This window comes from Molothrus aeneus, chromosome 6 (genome assembly GCF_037042795.1).
Source record: "Molothrus aeneus isolate 106 chromosome 6, BPBGC_Maene_1.0, whole genome shotgun sequence".
In the NCBI taxonomy this organism is placed as follows: Eukaryota; Metazoa; Chordata; class Aves; order Passeriformes; family Icteridae; genus Molothrus; species Molothrus aeneus.
Genome location: NC_089651.1, coordinates 36,192,401 through 36,208,093, shown reverse-complemented (window position 1 = coordinate 36,208,093; position 15,693 = coordinate 36,192,401). Strand labels below are relative to the sequence as shown.

General features: G+C 35.4%; 1 protein-coding gene across 2 annotated transcripts in view; it reads right to left on the bottom strand.

Annotated features, from left to right (window-relative positions):
- Window positions 1–15,693, bottom strand: part of ARHGAP5 (Rho GTPase activating protein 5) — a 47,079-nt gene that overhangs the window by 15,113 nt on the left and 16,273 nt on the right. For both annotated transcript variants that reach the window (XM_066551380.1, XM_066551378.1), the window contains exon 4: window positions 7,657–7,804. In XM_066551380.1, the coding sequence (XP_066407477.1) occupies window positions 7,657–7,804 (148 nt within the window). The remainder of the gene's footprint in view (window positions 1–7,656; window positions 7,805–15,693) is intronic.

The window sequence follows — 15,693 nt, the reverse complement described above, 5'->3', positions numbered from 1 at the left end:
TCAATAAACAATAAGCAGTGGAAGGAAATAAGCAGCACTTTTAGAAAGACCCTTATAATAGGAAGCTCTCCAAAGCTGAATTAACATTACTATAATTTACACTAACTGATTATTAAACAAGGTCTCAACCATTTCATGAAGTGTCACTCAAGCCCATATTTTAAGGCCTGTCCATTTCAAAGAAAGAATACAAGACTACAATTAACATGACACTATGAAAATGCCTAGGAGAAGGTAGGTGCATTCTTTGCTTCATTAAAAATGGGTGACAACTGAAGCATTGTAGTTTTCCAGGCATATAGCTCTTTGGTCACTTTGGGTCTGGAGAATGCTGAGGGAGTAAGTGGAGCAGGATAACTATCGTACATACCCTGGCACCTTGGTCCTACCTGAGTTGTTAAGGAATTCTTTGTATAATTCTCATGATGTCCTTTGAACAGATACCTCATTAGCAATACAACTCAAATGCACAACAACATGTGTTTTATGAGTATTTCAAAACATTTGTTTACAGTTTTCAGTGATTCTCTCACACTACTAAATTAATGCATGCACTCCTCTCTTGTCTGGTAGTTAGTCTTCCATTAGGAGAAATGACTGATGACTGTTTTACCTTGAGTTTGTTTCCCCTCTGTTGATTAATTCCAAAGTTACAAACACAGACTGGTGTACAGTCTCCTAACTACTGAAACCTATTCTATGCCAATTTTGAAGTGATCACAGAAGGAATTCTCAGGAGATCATCTAGTGCAACCTTCTGCTCAAATAACAGTCAACACTGAAATCAGATTTGGGTGCTTATCTAAACTTCCCTTTAATATCTCCCATTTACCCCACAATCTCTCTGGATAACCTGAACCAGTGTTCTAATAAACTTCAGAGCAAAAGTATTCCCTTTCTTTCTAATCAGAACCTCCTATGTTAATGACATTGTACTTCAGTTCTTTAGCCTGGCTGCATCTTTTGAGTAATCTCTTCATAGGTATGGGAAGCCTCCTCTGGTACTTCCTCAGCCTCTTCCTCTCCAAGCTGAATAATCCCACATATCAGGAACTCCAGCCCCTGACCCTCTTTTGCTAGACTCAAGTTTGTCAAAACCCTTCTTGCAGTATTTCAGATGACACCCAACAAGTGAGTGTAGAGCAAAAATTAGTACCTGCTTCTACTGCTGTAGTGCCTGCCCCTTCTACTGAGAAAATCCAATACAGAAGGCATGATCAGCCTATTCTCCACCACAACCACAACATCCTTTTCATTAGCACTGACATGGACCCAGTCAAGTGCTCAGAGCATCTACTACTGCAGCAGTTTAGTCCTTGCAATTCTAGTTGAATGGCCTGGCTTTGTCCTCACTGAATTCCTTCAGGTTCCTCCTATCCCATTCCTCCAGCTTGTCTATGTTCCCTTCAGCAGAAGCCCTGGTTTTAAATACATTAACCACACCACCCACTCTGGAATCACTCACCAACATGATGAGGGTGCAAAATGTGTTGTAGAGCAATTTAAACTGGAATCACGAGTAAGAGACATAGCCTGTGTGTGTTTTTTGCTAAACATAAAGCTTCATGGGCAGTTGAGTCAACCTCACTGAACAATATGACTGAAAACAATGGTCTCACTCCCCTCCCCAGCAATCACTCCCTCCTTCCCCCTGCTCCCTGCCATGCACTTGTTTTGGCACATATTTGACTCTTAACATAGCAGCTGTAATACTACATAGCAGAACTTTTACCATTTTTGCTGATATAGCTTTTCAGAACAGTGAATTCCACTGATTCAGAGACATCTGACAAGTGCCCAAAATGAAAAGTGACAGAAACTCATACACCAGGCCAAGGGGGTGTCCAGGTCTGCTCTCTCTGTCCAACACAACAGGTTCCTAAAACCCTCCAGCTCTCCCAAGCCCCTCAAATAAAAGGGGAGGCAATCAATCTTGAATTTCTCCATTTTCCAGCCACTGGGAATATATTTCAATGATGTACCTGATCTTTTCACCACAACAAGCACTGCTGACTCATTTTCTTTGCCTATTTCTACCAAACCTCATTCTCTGGAGACAAACTTTGCCTTATGGATACTGTCAATGTAAAAATCTAGCTTCACAGGAGATTCAGCAAGACCATGGTGTAAGCTAGGTTTGAAGGAAATTTGAAGAAGGCAATATTCTTTTACTTGAATTACCTCCAAAACTGTAAATTTCCCAGCATTACAAAAATAGTCTCAATATCAAAAGCAGCAATTATCATATGTATACCAAGTACAAAATTTTTAATTTCTCTTAGAGCTCTCCATAGGAACCATGTGAGATAACAACATTTAGCTCTGTCAAATTCCTTCCCGCATCTTTATTCCATTCCTTGTCTCACAACTGAGTAACTGAATTATTAAAACACAAATTATTATAATAAGCATCTCTTTGCTAAATTATTTAATGTACAATTAACACTCCATTAATGTTATCAGTTTTCTATGAAGTATGAAATCTAAAATTTATAATCTGGTCAATGAAGTGCATGGATAGCAATATTCTATAAAAAATTAAAAACATTTAAAAGCTCAGAGGAAAAAAAACCATTAAAATACTGATATTAAAGTTGAATATCATCAAGACCTGTATGTACTCAATGGCAAAACTGCTAGTATTTGCAATGTTAATTTGATGTCTCCCTCCTTGGTAAAACAGAATGAAATATAATCTATGTCAAACTTCTCACCAATGCATGAACAAATACAAAAAGTAAACCCAAAACATAAAAAATTACTAAAAGAATAAAAAAACCCTGATACGCTAAGAGTAGCAGTTAGCATAAGTCATCTTACCTGAATTATTTTAAGTTTGGGAAAACTTAAAAATCAACAACAGTAGGTGTTGACTAGTACACAAACAGTCCATGGAATAGTTCATCACTAAATCTGAAGTGTGTGTAACAGCATAAAAACATTACCAACAAAACACTCAAGCTACAAAGTTGGCACAAATATGTACACTTTTCACACTTAAAATTGGACATTAAATAAGCATTTTTTCCATTATACTGCAACACAAAATTCAAACCATATCAACATTTTGTTGAAGACATTAAGTTACCCTCCAGAAATCTGTTCCTCTCTGTCAGACTACGGAATATCTACCTTATTCTCTCCATGATGATTCTTAGAGAAATACAGAACTCATGCAATTCATACAGCATACTTCAAAAAGTATCTCAATTCTGCTACCTGTATTTTGAAAAAAGGTAATGGTCCACATTGGATTTTCTTATTTAAAAATAGCAGGTAATCTTTTTTTTAGTATATCTTAGCATAGCACCATTACTTGTATACAAAAACAGCCACTACAATTTTCTTAAAAATCAAAAATCAAAGTTTCCCTGCTAAGTACATTTCCATAAACCCAGTTTACAAAAAACTAATCCATTTTAAAATTCATTTCAAATGATGCAACAAAATGAAGTTCTCTTTAGTCCATCAGGAGAAAGCAAAAAGTAGACCAGAACACCTATACAATCAAAATACTCTTTTGGAAGCCCATAACCAAAAATAGCTACCAATGACAGTCAACTGAAATAGTTGTCCTCATGGGCAAGTTACAAACCAATTTGCAAAGGATGTGACAGAGGTAAAAGCACACAAACATCATACATGTTACTAGTGACAGGAAAGTGCTCAAATAGTCTGTAAAAGGTTACAGATAAGACCACAGTATGTTTACCAAAAATCAGGTTTTTTGAAAACATTATATATTTATACCAAGATATTTAGTGGAAAACTTGGTAATTCATCATTGGCAAGTTATTTACCTGGAAGGAAAAAAAAAATCTTTTGATCATATTGTTCAGTGAACCAAGAAAGAGCTCTGACAACCAACCAAAATATTACTCATCCTTCTATAATTACAATCAATTCAAAAATTAAAGGCTTGGATAGAAAAAAGGCTTTCCTATAATTGTGGACAATGTAGAAACACAGAAGCAAAGCTTGTTTACCATATTTAGCAAATCTTTCCACCTTTCTTATCCAGAAGTGACAGTAGTATAAAATTTAAAATGTTCTCACATGGTATTGTGATTTGTTTTTAATCAATAAATTCCAAAAAAACCAAGTATTATGTGCTATTGCTGCTTCGCACTCCCAGTACCAGTGACAGCACAGGCAGCTGTGAAATGGAGGCTCTAACACATATTTACAGCTTACCAGCTTCACATCTACTCAGCTATTAACCTGAGTTAATTGGCCCCCAGTTCCTGCTTCCAATACTACCAAAAAGATTATAAGGGGATTCAAGCTCTGTATTATGTTTCAAGAACTAATTGGTCGGCTCCATAAAGTTAAACCAGTTTAGAATAACTGGTTTAGAATAAAGCTTTTTGTTGAAAAATACTAAAGAGGAAGAGAGACAATAACCTTCACTTAATATGCACAGACTTAGGATCCCTTATCTTTACCAGGTGACCCTTTACCTTGACAGGAACAACATGGCTCCTTCAGAAGAAAAAATCTGTTGATTTATAAAAGGCTAGAAATTTAAGCTCCTGAATTTTCTTTAGTTTTTCCAAACTGTCCCTCTTCTACTGACACACACTTTTTTTTGGTGAGGATGTTTCCAGAACATTATGGTAAAACAAAAATCTGATGGTATTTTCTGCATGTGCTCAATTCTTTAAGGTTTATGGTGGAGCAAGAATCTTCAAAAACACTTTAACGTACTATTGTCTCATCTTGGCATCTGAAATAGAGAAAACTGTTTTTCACTGTGTACTTTCTAGCCCCAGTCAAAATTTAGATGAGAGGGTACAAAGCATTGCCTTGTATACTTTCATGAGATAGAAACAGAAAACATTAAAAATTAAGATTAGCCTTTCAAGTCGAGATTAATCACAAATTCAGCCACAATCTAAATTACATAGGAAGGAGCTGAACCCCATCAAAGTACCTGAAGAGGACATGCTAAACAATTATATCCTCTGTAATAGAAATAACCAGATTAGCTGAGTTGGAAGAGACTGCACTTCTTGATTAAGAAGACAATGATAATAAACACTGGTATTCAGTGCAGTTCAAACTGGCAGCAGACTGGCTGCTATGAGAGAGACGAGTACTGAATGACTCCCCAGGGCCAAGCAGCTTTATCAAACAGGAATGGTGCCATTCTGAACTCCAGCCTGGAGCCAATAGCTCCTGACTTGCCTTGTGCAGGCTGATAATCCCCAGCACCATATTTGTAGAATTTTCTCAGACAGTCACAAAGTCAATGATGTGACTGTATCTCAGTACAGGATTTGAAGGCAATGCAAGTGAACATTCTTTTCTCTCAAAGGCAACAAATACATTCTATGAGAACCCTGCTTGAAACTCAAATACCCACAGCATATTAATTCAATATAAAAATAATACACAGCAGAAATAAAACTCTCACAGCCAAGTATGGAAGCTGAAAACAACACCAAAGCTACTTACACATAATCCAGAGTAGGAGAAAGAAAATTCTAATACAGATCAAAAGCAGAGGTTTTGTTCTACGTGTTTAACAAAACTAGGAAGACAACTAGTGTTTGTCCGGCTGACATTCATGGCCAGAATTAAAACTCTCCAGGTGTACAGTAGCCTTCCAGGATGAGCTAACATAACACAGCTAACGGAAAAGTTGTGCCTTCTGAGTCACCCCTTGTGAGGAGACCCTACATTTTGAACACAGAGCAGCTTAACCCAACATCTTATTTTCCCAAGACAGGTCATGAGAAGAGAACAGATGTACAAAATGTTTTGGCTGGTTGCATGGTTTGACAATTACGAGGAAAAAAGGGAACAAAAAATGTTCTCACACTATTATAGTTCTCTCTCTCACCCCACAAGCTGGTGAAAATTCTTTGGGAGAAATACTTTTTTTTTTGAAAGTTCATCACAAAGACAACAATATTTTTAAGCAAATAAAACTTTTAGAACTGGACTTAAAAGGATACTTTCATTTCTTGAAAGTATTCTTAAAATGTGGAACATGCTCAAATTAAGTTATTGCTAGATTCTACAAACTCTTGAAATTGAATACCAGTCAATATCTGTTTTATACAGCTATGCATAGTAGCTGTACGTAGCCACTTTTAAAGAACACCAGTGTCAGTGACTCACCTATAAATGATGCCAGTTTGTTTTGGGTTGGGGCTTTTTTTGCTACAAAAAGCAGCATATGTATTTTTTATATATATATATAGATATATATAGATATATATATATGTATATTAAACTGCCTATGCCACTCTATTACTCCTTGCTCTTCTTCCTCCTTTCCCATTTTTAACTGGATGAGGTGGAAAAAGCAAAAGTAGGAGGGCAGAAAATACAGCTCTTACCTTTAATGCACAGAAAGTAAAGGTTAAAGACAGATCTGTACTAACACCTCTGACTCCAAAGAGATCAGTGCCTGCAGTTTCACCTGATTTCTTTATTGCAATAGTGCAGTATGTAAGTCTTCAAAAACAGCTATGAAGCTTACCACCTGTGGTAGTTATTTTGGAAACACTATTCTTGCAGATGGCAACAAAACTGAATTTTACTATAAGAAAGAAAGCTCTTTAGATTTTTTCTTGCTAAAACTGCTACTTTCATCTTACAGTCAAAATTGTATTAGAGATATAAACAAATTTGGAAAAAAGATGCTGTTTTACTTTGCACTAAACAATATTCCCATTGCAGACACACATCAAAAGATGGTCCTGCACATGCTTCAGTTCAGTCACACTGTCATTTACTTCAAATACAGCAATATAGCATCTATAAAACTTCAGAGCAAGCAGGATCTATACACCAGCTGAAAGCTAGCGCTCACAATCTTAAAAAAAAAAAAAAATCCCCCCAAAACCCCAAACAAAACCCAACCACAGATACTCCCAAACCTCAAAACAAATTCCCCCTCCTAACAGTAGTCTTCTGTTTGACCAGCAAAATCGTCCTACTTGCCTCATGGTCATACACTAAATAGGCTGAAAGCAGGGACAAACACACAACCAGAAAGCCAGGGAGATAAGAGAGAGAGAAAACCATACTGTGGAATTTCACTCTAGTGTAAACACATATATATGTTAATATTTTACATTAAACAGGGAAATTACATCTTCAATAGATTAACATTTTTCATGGAGTATTACACAGTATTTAGAAAATAAGTGTTTCTGTCTCTGCAACAAGTTAAAATGCAAAACCAGGTTTACCTTCAAAATCAAGAAAGCAAGCAGACTAATCACACCAAGTCAGAAGCCATTTCAAACACCTGTTTTCTATAACTGCAAAAGGTGGATTTCAGAGCTTTTAAATACATTAAATAAAACACAGTGGCAACAGTGAGACATGTAAGACTGGACTGCCACGGGGTTAAACATCATTTGGCACTAGAAAGTGATGTAAGTTTTATTAATTACAGGGAACATGTTAAACCTCAGACATTTGTCAAAAGGTATTAAAGTATTTGTATAAATAAAGTCAAAAAACCATCACATATTACACATAAAATTTAGAAAACACATTCTACTTTTTAAATGCGCCTAGCCCACAATTATTTATTTCTAGGATAAAATTCTAAAAGTACTTTAAAACAGAAAATGAGAGGTATTACTCATTATGCAAAATGGGAAAGTCTTTCCTCTAACAGTCCTCCTATCTTACCTGTATCTTCAATGAATTGCACACATTTTTCAACAAACAGAGGTATGGGTTTCTCAGGTGTAACCAAATCCTGTAGGGGCATCCCAAAGTAATTACTTTCCCAGTTTCTACGGATTGGAGGATTGAATGTCTTAGTTTTCTTTTTCGGCTACAACAAAACAGAGTTATTTAAGTAATATTCAAGCAAAATTTTAACCAACTCATATTTCAATCATTCAGTAAACATAACCATATCATACATCTATCAGACATTAAAATTCCTCTACAGCAAACTGAATGAATAAAAATTACATGTACTTTTAAAATTACAAAGTACTTAACTATAAAGTAATTATACATTAGATAAAAAGCACTAAACTGCTATAAGTTTTGATTCTTTTTGCATTACATTAGGAACAGGATTAACCAATATATGAGTAACTGAAAGTATTACAGGAAGAGAAGTAAAGACAGCACTTGTTTAGAGTGCTGTGATTCGTTTAGCATCTTTCAGCACTGCTCACAAGAACCACATCTGAACCACACCTCTTTAGAAATTGTCAGGGTAAAACTCCGGTGTCATATCACCAAAACAAAGTTGGTGTCTTCTGCATATACTTAAAGATACTAAATAATCTTTATATTGCAACTACACAAGAAACATGATGATGGAGAACGACTAACAAGCAATAAAGTCTTGAAGTTAAAGTTGCAGCACTCATACTAAGCATGAATGCTTTGTTACAGGCACAGGATTTTAGCCAAAAGGAGGTTTGCAAACAATCAAATCTAAGATGGTGAGTTTGATACAGAATTCTCCTGGTTTTATTTTTTTTTCCACTGAGAAGGACTTTTATCAGTGGAACCGATAAATTAGCCTTGGATGATTACAAGAATTGTATTGTATCAGATATCATAACTCATCTCTGAATACTGATGAAAATATAAATTACATCAAAAATATTTATTTAGGTAGCATCCAGTTCAGATGGGCAACAGCTGAAAGGGCAAAGCTGAAGCCAAACAATGGGTAAAACTCAGTGAAAACATCTTTGTCAAATTATAATGTCAGATCATTTTAGATACATATATTAAGGCAGAAAAGAAAGGAAAAACAATTCAATTTTTTTTTCCCAAGGTGTTCACTACACATCTCCACCATCACAGAATAAATGAAGCAAGATATACTCAAGACTGTATATCTAAGATCATCAAGACAGAAAAGGCTCTGTGTATCTCTTGGAAAGCAGTCAGGTAAATGAAACAATAAGCTAAGACTCGACAGAAATTTATGAAAATCACAAATATTATCTGTATAGAATACCTGGAAATGGTATGAAATATTGGACACAGCTACAAAATTAGAGTAAAGAATGCTCTTTTCTAATTGTTGGCCTGCTTTTAGAAGACAGGTTGCAAGGGAATGCCATATCATATTTGGTATTATGCACACAGAAATGCAAAAGGTTTCTCAGGTGAACTATTTACCTAATTCAGTTTAATCCCTAATTTGGAAAGTGAGATTTTTTTTTTCTAAACAACTTAATGAAGCATAAAGAATGAAAGAATAGAGAAAAAGGAAAGAGAAAACCCCAACCCTGACATCCTTTGCAAACTGGTCTAAAGGCAGAGTAGAAGAGATGACCACTGCAAAACCATTCCAAAATCATGAAACTACAATTTCACGAGACAATTACAACAGTAAATTTAACAGCTATTTCTCATTACGTATCATTATGTATTTTGTATCTCTCCTGTCCAATATTTATTAAAATACCTCTCTCTCTCATTATTTTCCTTTCCTTTAGGGTGTGTGAGTGCATAAACTCTCCACTGACAGCATAAATCAAATCCTCCCACAAATAACACTATCTACATGATCTTCACAAAAAATACTTCTGTAAATCAAAAGTAAAGTTTTAATGCTTTAAGAAAAAACATGCTCTTTCCTGATTTTAGACTTCCATATTTTCCTAAGTCTAGATTGCTTAAGCGGAGAACTTGTTCTGAACAAAAAGGTGTTCTGTGCTAAAGACCTGATTTTGCCAAAAGACCAACTGACTTCAGGGAAAAAAAATATGGGCTATTGCTAACAAAAGTAAGTCTCAGTGAAAACTTTTCTTTAATCCCTGTTCCCCACTCTGAGAAAACAGCATTTTTTCTGATCCATCAGACATAGAACGGAACTTTTAGGTTTGCTAGTCAAGACAATGACTACCATATTTTTCTCTGTGTAAAATTAACTTTAAAAAGATCTCTAATGAAACAATAAACAGAAACTGTTAAACATTAAATTATTCATTTAGTTAAACAGCACCTAAGTAAGGTGAACCATTTTAAAATTCCTAGATTTTGGCAGAGAGATTATGATTTTGCCCCAAGTATTTTTAGTTCAATCATTCTCCCCAATACACCCATGCCTTCCAATGCAGCAGTCATGTAATACTGCATGCAGCAAGTACCAATCTAGGCACAGCCAAAACCAATTTTGTGTGCTTCTCCTACATCATCATAAAAATGGACTAATAGGCACCAAATAAAGAAGACAAGAACCAGCACAAAAGTTTTGTTACTTAAACCTAGCAAAATGCTCATTGTTCACATACCACTGTTTTCATGCTAGTAATTAAAACACAAGCCCAAGACCATAAAGTTGAAATCCCTGGTTTTCCTAGAGATCTGTGGGGCTTTGTATAATTGATTGCTGCACTTATGTTGAGCTTTCAGCATGGGTTTCATCACTTGCTTCTTGCCAAAGACAACTGCTCTTCATACCGTAACAGAGGTTAACGCCAAACCTCCAACTGATCCTTATATATTTTGGCAGGAAAGCATTTTAACTCTGAGAATTCCAAACTTGCCTTGCATTGCATTTACTTGCAAAACTGCTTTATTTTGCAGTACTTCAATCACCAAAATACATGTTGCAAAAGATTAGCTAAAGTCCTCTTAATCTAAGACAAGGTAAACATAAAAACATTTACTCTAGCATGGTACCATATCCAAGTCTTGATTTCAAAACCAGAAATATTATTACAAAGAACATTAACTTTAAAAATACAAAAATATAAAGAATACTAAGCTTAACCCTCTTGACCACAGGTACTAGGGAATCAGCTAAGCAGTACTCATCATCTAGAGAGAAACTCAGCTAAGACTTCAGCCAGCTGTGAGTTTTGAGAGTACAACACACATAAATACAACCTTTTAAAATTAATCTAGAAAACTAAAAACTGCCAAAACCCTATCAAGCCTCTTTATGGATGGGCTTCTTACTTTAGCAAGCCTTCTGTTCAAGACAGGCTTTTTTTCTCTCATTACCATCCCACCAGAATATCCATTAATTATTTATTTATTAAAGAAGAAATTCAGCCACTTCTCTACCTCCAAAAGACTTCACTACTACTTTTGATGCAAAGGAAATTTTCTGCCTGCTTCATCTGCAGTCAGCCCTAGGGTCATGGAGGGCAAAGTCAGTATTTTCAGAACTAGTAAAATACTTCATAAAACCATGCACTGTGAACAGCATTCATTTTATAGGCTTAATAAAAGTATTTGTAATCTCTAATTCGTAGCTAGCTCTCCAGAAACTGTATGATATATGAATAATGCAGATCATTGTCCCTAACATGCTCTTCCTTCCCTTCATGCTTTCTGCCATTTTTAGAATTCCAGTTTGTTACACTGTTTTAAACTACAAAGGTTTAAGAAGGCATATGGCTCTAAATATGCATATTAAGAGTGTTAAATTTGAAAAGACAAAACCTGAAAGTACAGATTCTGATATTTCCTATAATTCTCAGGAGAAAAAAAAAGCCACTGCACATTTCAGTCTGAAGTAGACAGTATTTTACTAAATTAACCAGTGAATTTACACAAGAAAGCTGAATAAAAATTTAAGTTGATCTCCCATTCCTCACATGTTTACCATAGTCTTACTAAAACTGAGATCAACATACATGGGTTCTACAGTTCCTCACACTATTTCCATAATAGTTTTAACATAAAATTTCATACAGTCTTGAAATTATAAGGGCAGAAAGCAAGTTTAAGCATAGAAAAAGAGATGACAAATGCACTGCTTTGTGTTCTAAAAAGCCAGAGTAAAATATGTGAGAATTCATCAAGATGCTAGTGGATTTTTCTTACTAAAATACCGAGAAAAGTTTTCAGATTAATTTAAAGTAAAAAGCATCTTACAATCATCTTGGTATAAAGGAAAATGGAAAGAAGTAATTCACAAACGTCTTTGGAAGCAATGAGTGTTGTCTGCAAACAGGGTTACAAGGCAGAATGTTTTAAAATACTGTTTCTCAGATTTAATTTAGCAAATGGAAACTCCATTCACACACACAAAAAAAAAAAATCAGACCTTGAATAATCAAAGGTTATTGGCCAAAGAACCTAAATAGTGAAACTTTTTCAGATTTCAGCAATGGCATGCCAAAGAATTACCACTATGCAGTAATTTACTATATTGTTTACAAGATCTCTCTAGTTAGGATTTGTTTTCAGAAGTACTTAAAAATTAAAGATGAGGCTCTGCCTTACCCATTGCAAAAATTCATCCAGGATACTTGTTGTTCTTGATATGTTGTGGAGAATATAAACCTAAACAATTATTCTCTCTATAAGAGGTGAAAAAAATACAACCTAAATCCAACACTGAATATATCTCAAAGTGTTCACAAAGAGAGGAGCTCTAAAGTAGGTGGGTAAAGTTTTAATACTCATCAATTCCATTGTAAAAACAAATAATAAGGTTATTAATTGTCACTATATGGAATAGCTACAGGTTTCCACATCAGGCAGGCTTCCCACTGAAGAGGGAATTACTAAATTATGACAAAGGTCAAAAATAACTAGCTATTATTTCATGGTAATAATAACAATAATTCTTCCATATTAACTTACAAATAGCTTTTTAAAATATTTACATTGGGCTTGTTTACACAGTGAGACAATGGAAAGCCAAGGACTGCTGTGGTTGGGCTTTATATTAATGCATAAAAGGCATCAGCTGCAGCTTTAAGGCTACTGAAGTAGTTCATCCTATCTAAGATATTAGAAGGCTTCCTTCAGCAAGATCCTTTTCCTCTAGGAATCCTCATGCCCTCTCCTGACCTGAAATTCTCTGCAGTTTCTGTTGTTTTGTATCTCCAAACTCATTAAGTTAAACTGAAAACAAAAATAATTTATGATACAGCTGGCAAGCCCTCTGCTTTTCATGTGTACCAACACCAATAATGTTTACACTAGACCTTAATGTTAAAAGTTCTAATTGAGACAAGCATCTAATTGGAATTGCCACTTCCAGTTTTTGATAAAGACATGTAGATGAATGAGGACACATCTCAGCTGGAGAGGACTAACTTGGCAAAGAGGAAACAGCTGAGGCAAAGCTGCATTTTAACATTTCAACGTGTGCTCAGTTCCTCGTAAGTTTGTGACCACCATGAAGGAAATAAATAATCAAACATGGAAAGCATGCCAATATAGGGGAGAATTCAAAATGCACTTTTTTGCTATTGGCAAAATGCACTTTTTTGCTATTTTGTTTAACAGCAGAAAGGATGAGGTGCTTTTTTCCTAGGAGAAACCTTACAGAAAAAGTTCTGTAGGTGAAGAAAAGAAGGCCACTACAGTTAAACAAATATTAGCACACAACATGCACTTCAAATACTGAACAACATGCACTTGAAATATTTCAAGCCTAGTGTGCACGCAGAACTACACATGAACCTGGCTAACAAGTCCTGTGATTCAAGCCAGTCTGCTTGCTTTCTTCTCCTCCTCCTCCTTATTGCTCTTCATATTTATCCCCCCCAGAAAAAGTTCAACGGTTCACTTGTTAATAGCACATGCAAGGTCTTTATCACAAATCTTCTCAGAACATTTAGACATGTGCTAATAAAATAAAATAGGATAAAGGTGGGTGTATCACAAATTAGATTATACTGATTCAGTTTTTTCCACGTTTTCTTTTCTAGAGACAAAGACTGAACCACCTGTTGCTTTTACCAATCTAGATTTTAGTAAGGCATCTGGTGATGGCATATAGGAAACTACTGCCACAACTGGAGGAACAGAAAATAGATGATATTAAGCAACAAAAAGGACAAAGTCATAGAGTAATGGGAAAATCCTGCACTGGAATGCACAACTAACAAAACTTATGTGCTGTAATGTGCCTATAGCACATGCTGTAATGTACAGGTACTTTACATGTGTGCATGTACAATAAACCACCTGTTTAGTATTGAGTCATTACCTGGAAATTATCAAGGACATGAGCAGGCCAAAGGTACCTAAAGCAGCAGCAACTGCAGCTAAGCAAAGGTTGGGTGCAATCACACAATTGTGTTGGGTAGTAATTTCTAGTAGATATCAGCAAGCACTAAGATTACGTGATGCACTGTTATGACATTCGTTGCAATACTATGCACAGTTTCAGTCATCCTCATTCAAAAACAGGTTCAGAGGAAAATTCCAATTTTTTTTAAAATCTTCTAAAACTCAGCCAAGAAGTAGCCATTTTCTCTTCACTGGTGACTGGCCAAAAAAAAGAAACATTTCCGGAGAAAGGGTACTATAAGGAAGGGTGAAAACCAGGAATTGCAATATTCCTCACCAGTACAGAGGAAATAAAAGCTCTGGATGAGTTTTTCAGAGTAGTAAGAATGAGGAGATAAAAGTCTTGAGAGGAATTATTTCTGTGATAATTGTAAGAAGAGCTCAAGGATGATGCTCTTCCAGTTCTGACTACCAGTATACTGAAACAAGATCTAAGAACACCAGCAACAGTGTTATGGACAAAAATAATGGGTGAGTAATTCAGACCAAAGCACACTTGCTTAACTGCTCTGAGCTTTAAATTGTTTCTTTTGACAATAAGAAACCTTATGTGACCTTGCAAGTAATGTAAGTAATGACCTGCTTGCCACAGGTTTGATATTGCTATACTTGCCACAGTAAAACATTTTAATTTATGCTTCCAAATAGCAACAAGTAGCACAATTTTGAGTATTTACTTCTGCCTTTAATAACATATGTCCTCAATAGATTTTTGAAGTTTGATACATATGTGTTAGCCAAACTACAGCAGTTCATTTTCCTACTCTGCTGTTTGTCAAATCTTGCTTCCTCCTTCCTAGTCACCCAACTCTTGCCTGTTTCCCTTTAGTTTTTTTACCTGAACCCTACAATCACTTTACATCCATTCTCTGCCTCCCTATGTCTGTCCTAGTGCCTTTTTTTAAATGTGATTTTATCCTGAGTAGGGACACTGGACATGAAAGGATCAGGACAGAATGAGCATCCTTCAGCACAGTCATGTCTCTCCTTAGACACCCTACAAGAAACCCACCCAGAAACACCACATCTCAAATCAACAAAAATGCAAGAGTATCAAGAACGTTACATCCTACTTGGGCTTAAAAAAAAATTTAATAATCTTGGAAAAAGAAAATTAGGAGTTCAGACTTTAAAATTCAAGTTTTTCCAAACAAATTCATTTTGCTCATAAGATTTCTGTACTTCAGAATCACTATAATTAAAGCAAGAATAGTTACACATGTACCCTATTTTCCCTTTACATAGAGCTGAAAAATTCAGAAAAAGTATCAGTAAGAGATTTAAGAAATAGCCAGAAAGAAATACACAAGCTCTATTTACCTCTTTCATATTCAAGGGGTCACAGTTCTCAAGAAAACCCATCAAGCAGTCTGTAAATAGTGGTGCACTAACATCTTTTGCAAGGACCAAATAACACTTGACAAGGACAACATAATTTGAATAATTTTTGTGTTTCTGTAATAAAAGACTACTAGTCACTCATCCAAAACAACACAGGAAAACATGCAGAAGAAGTTCCAAAACTAGAAATCTGCATCTCTTCTGAAATAAAATTAACTGCTAAAAAACCCAAAGAAACAGATAATGAACTAGAATGACTCACTTGAACTGGAACTACTCTAACATCAACTTCATTCAAGTCAACACACAGAGAAGTCACTACTTATCAAAAGCACTGAGCACTCAAGATACTTTGAAAAATTG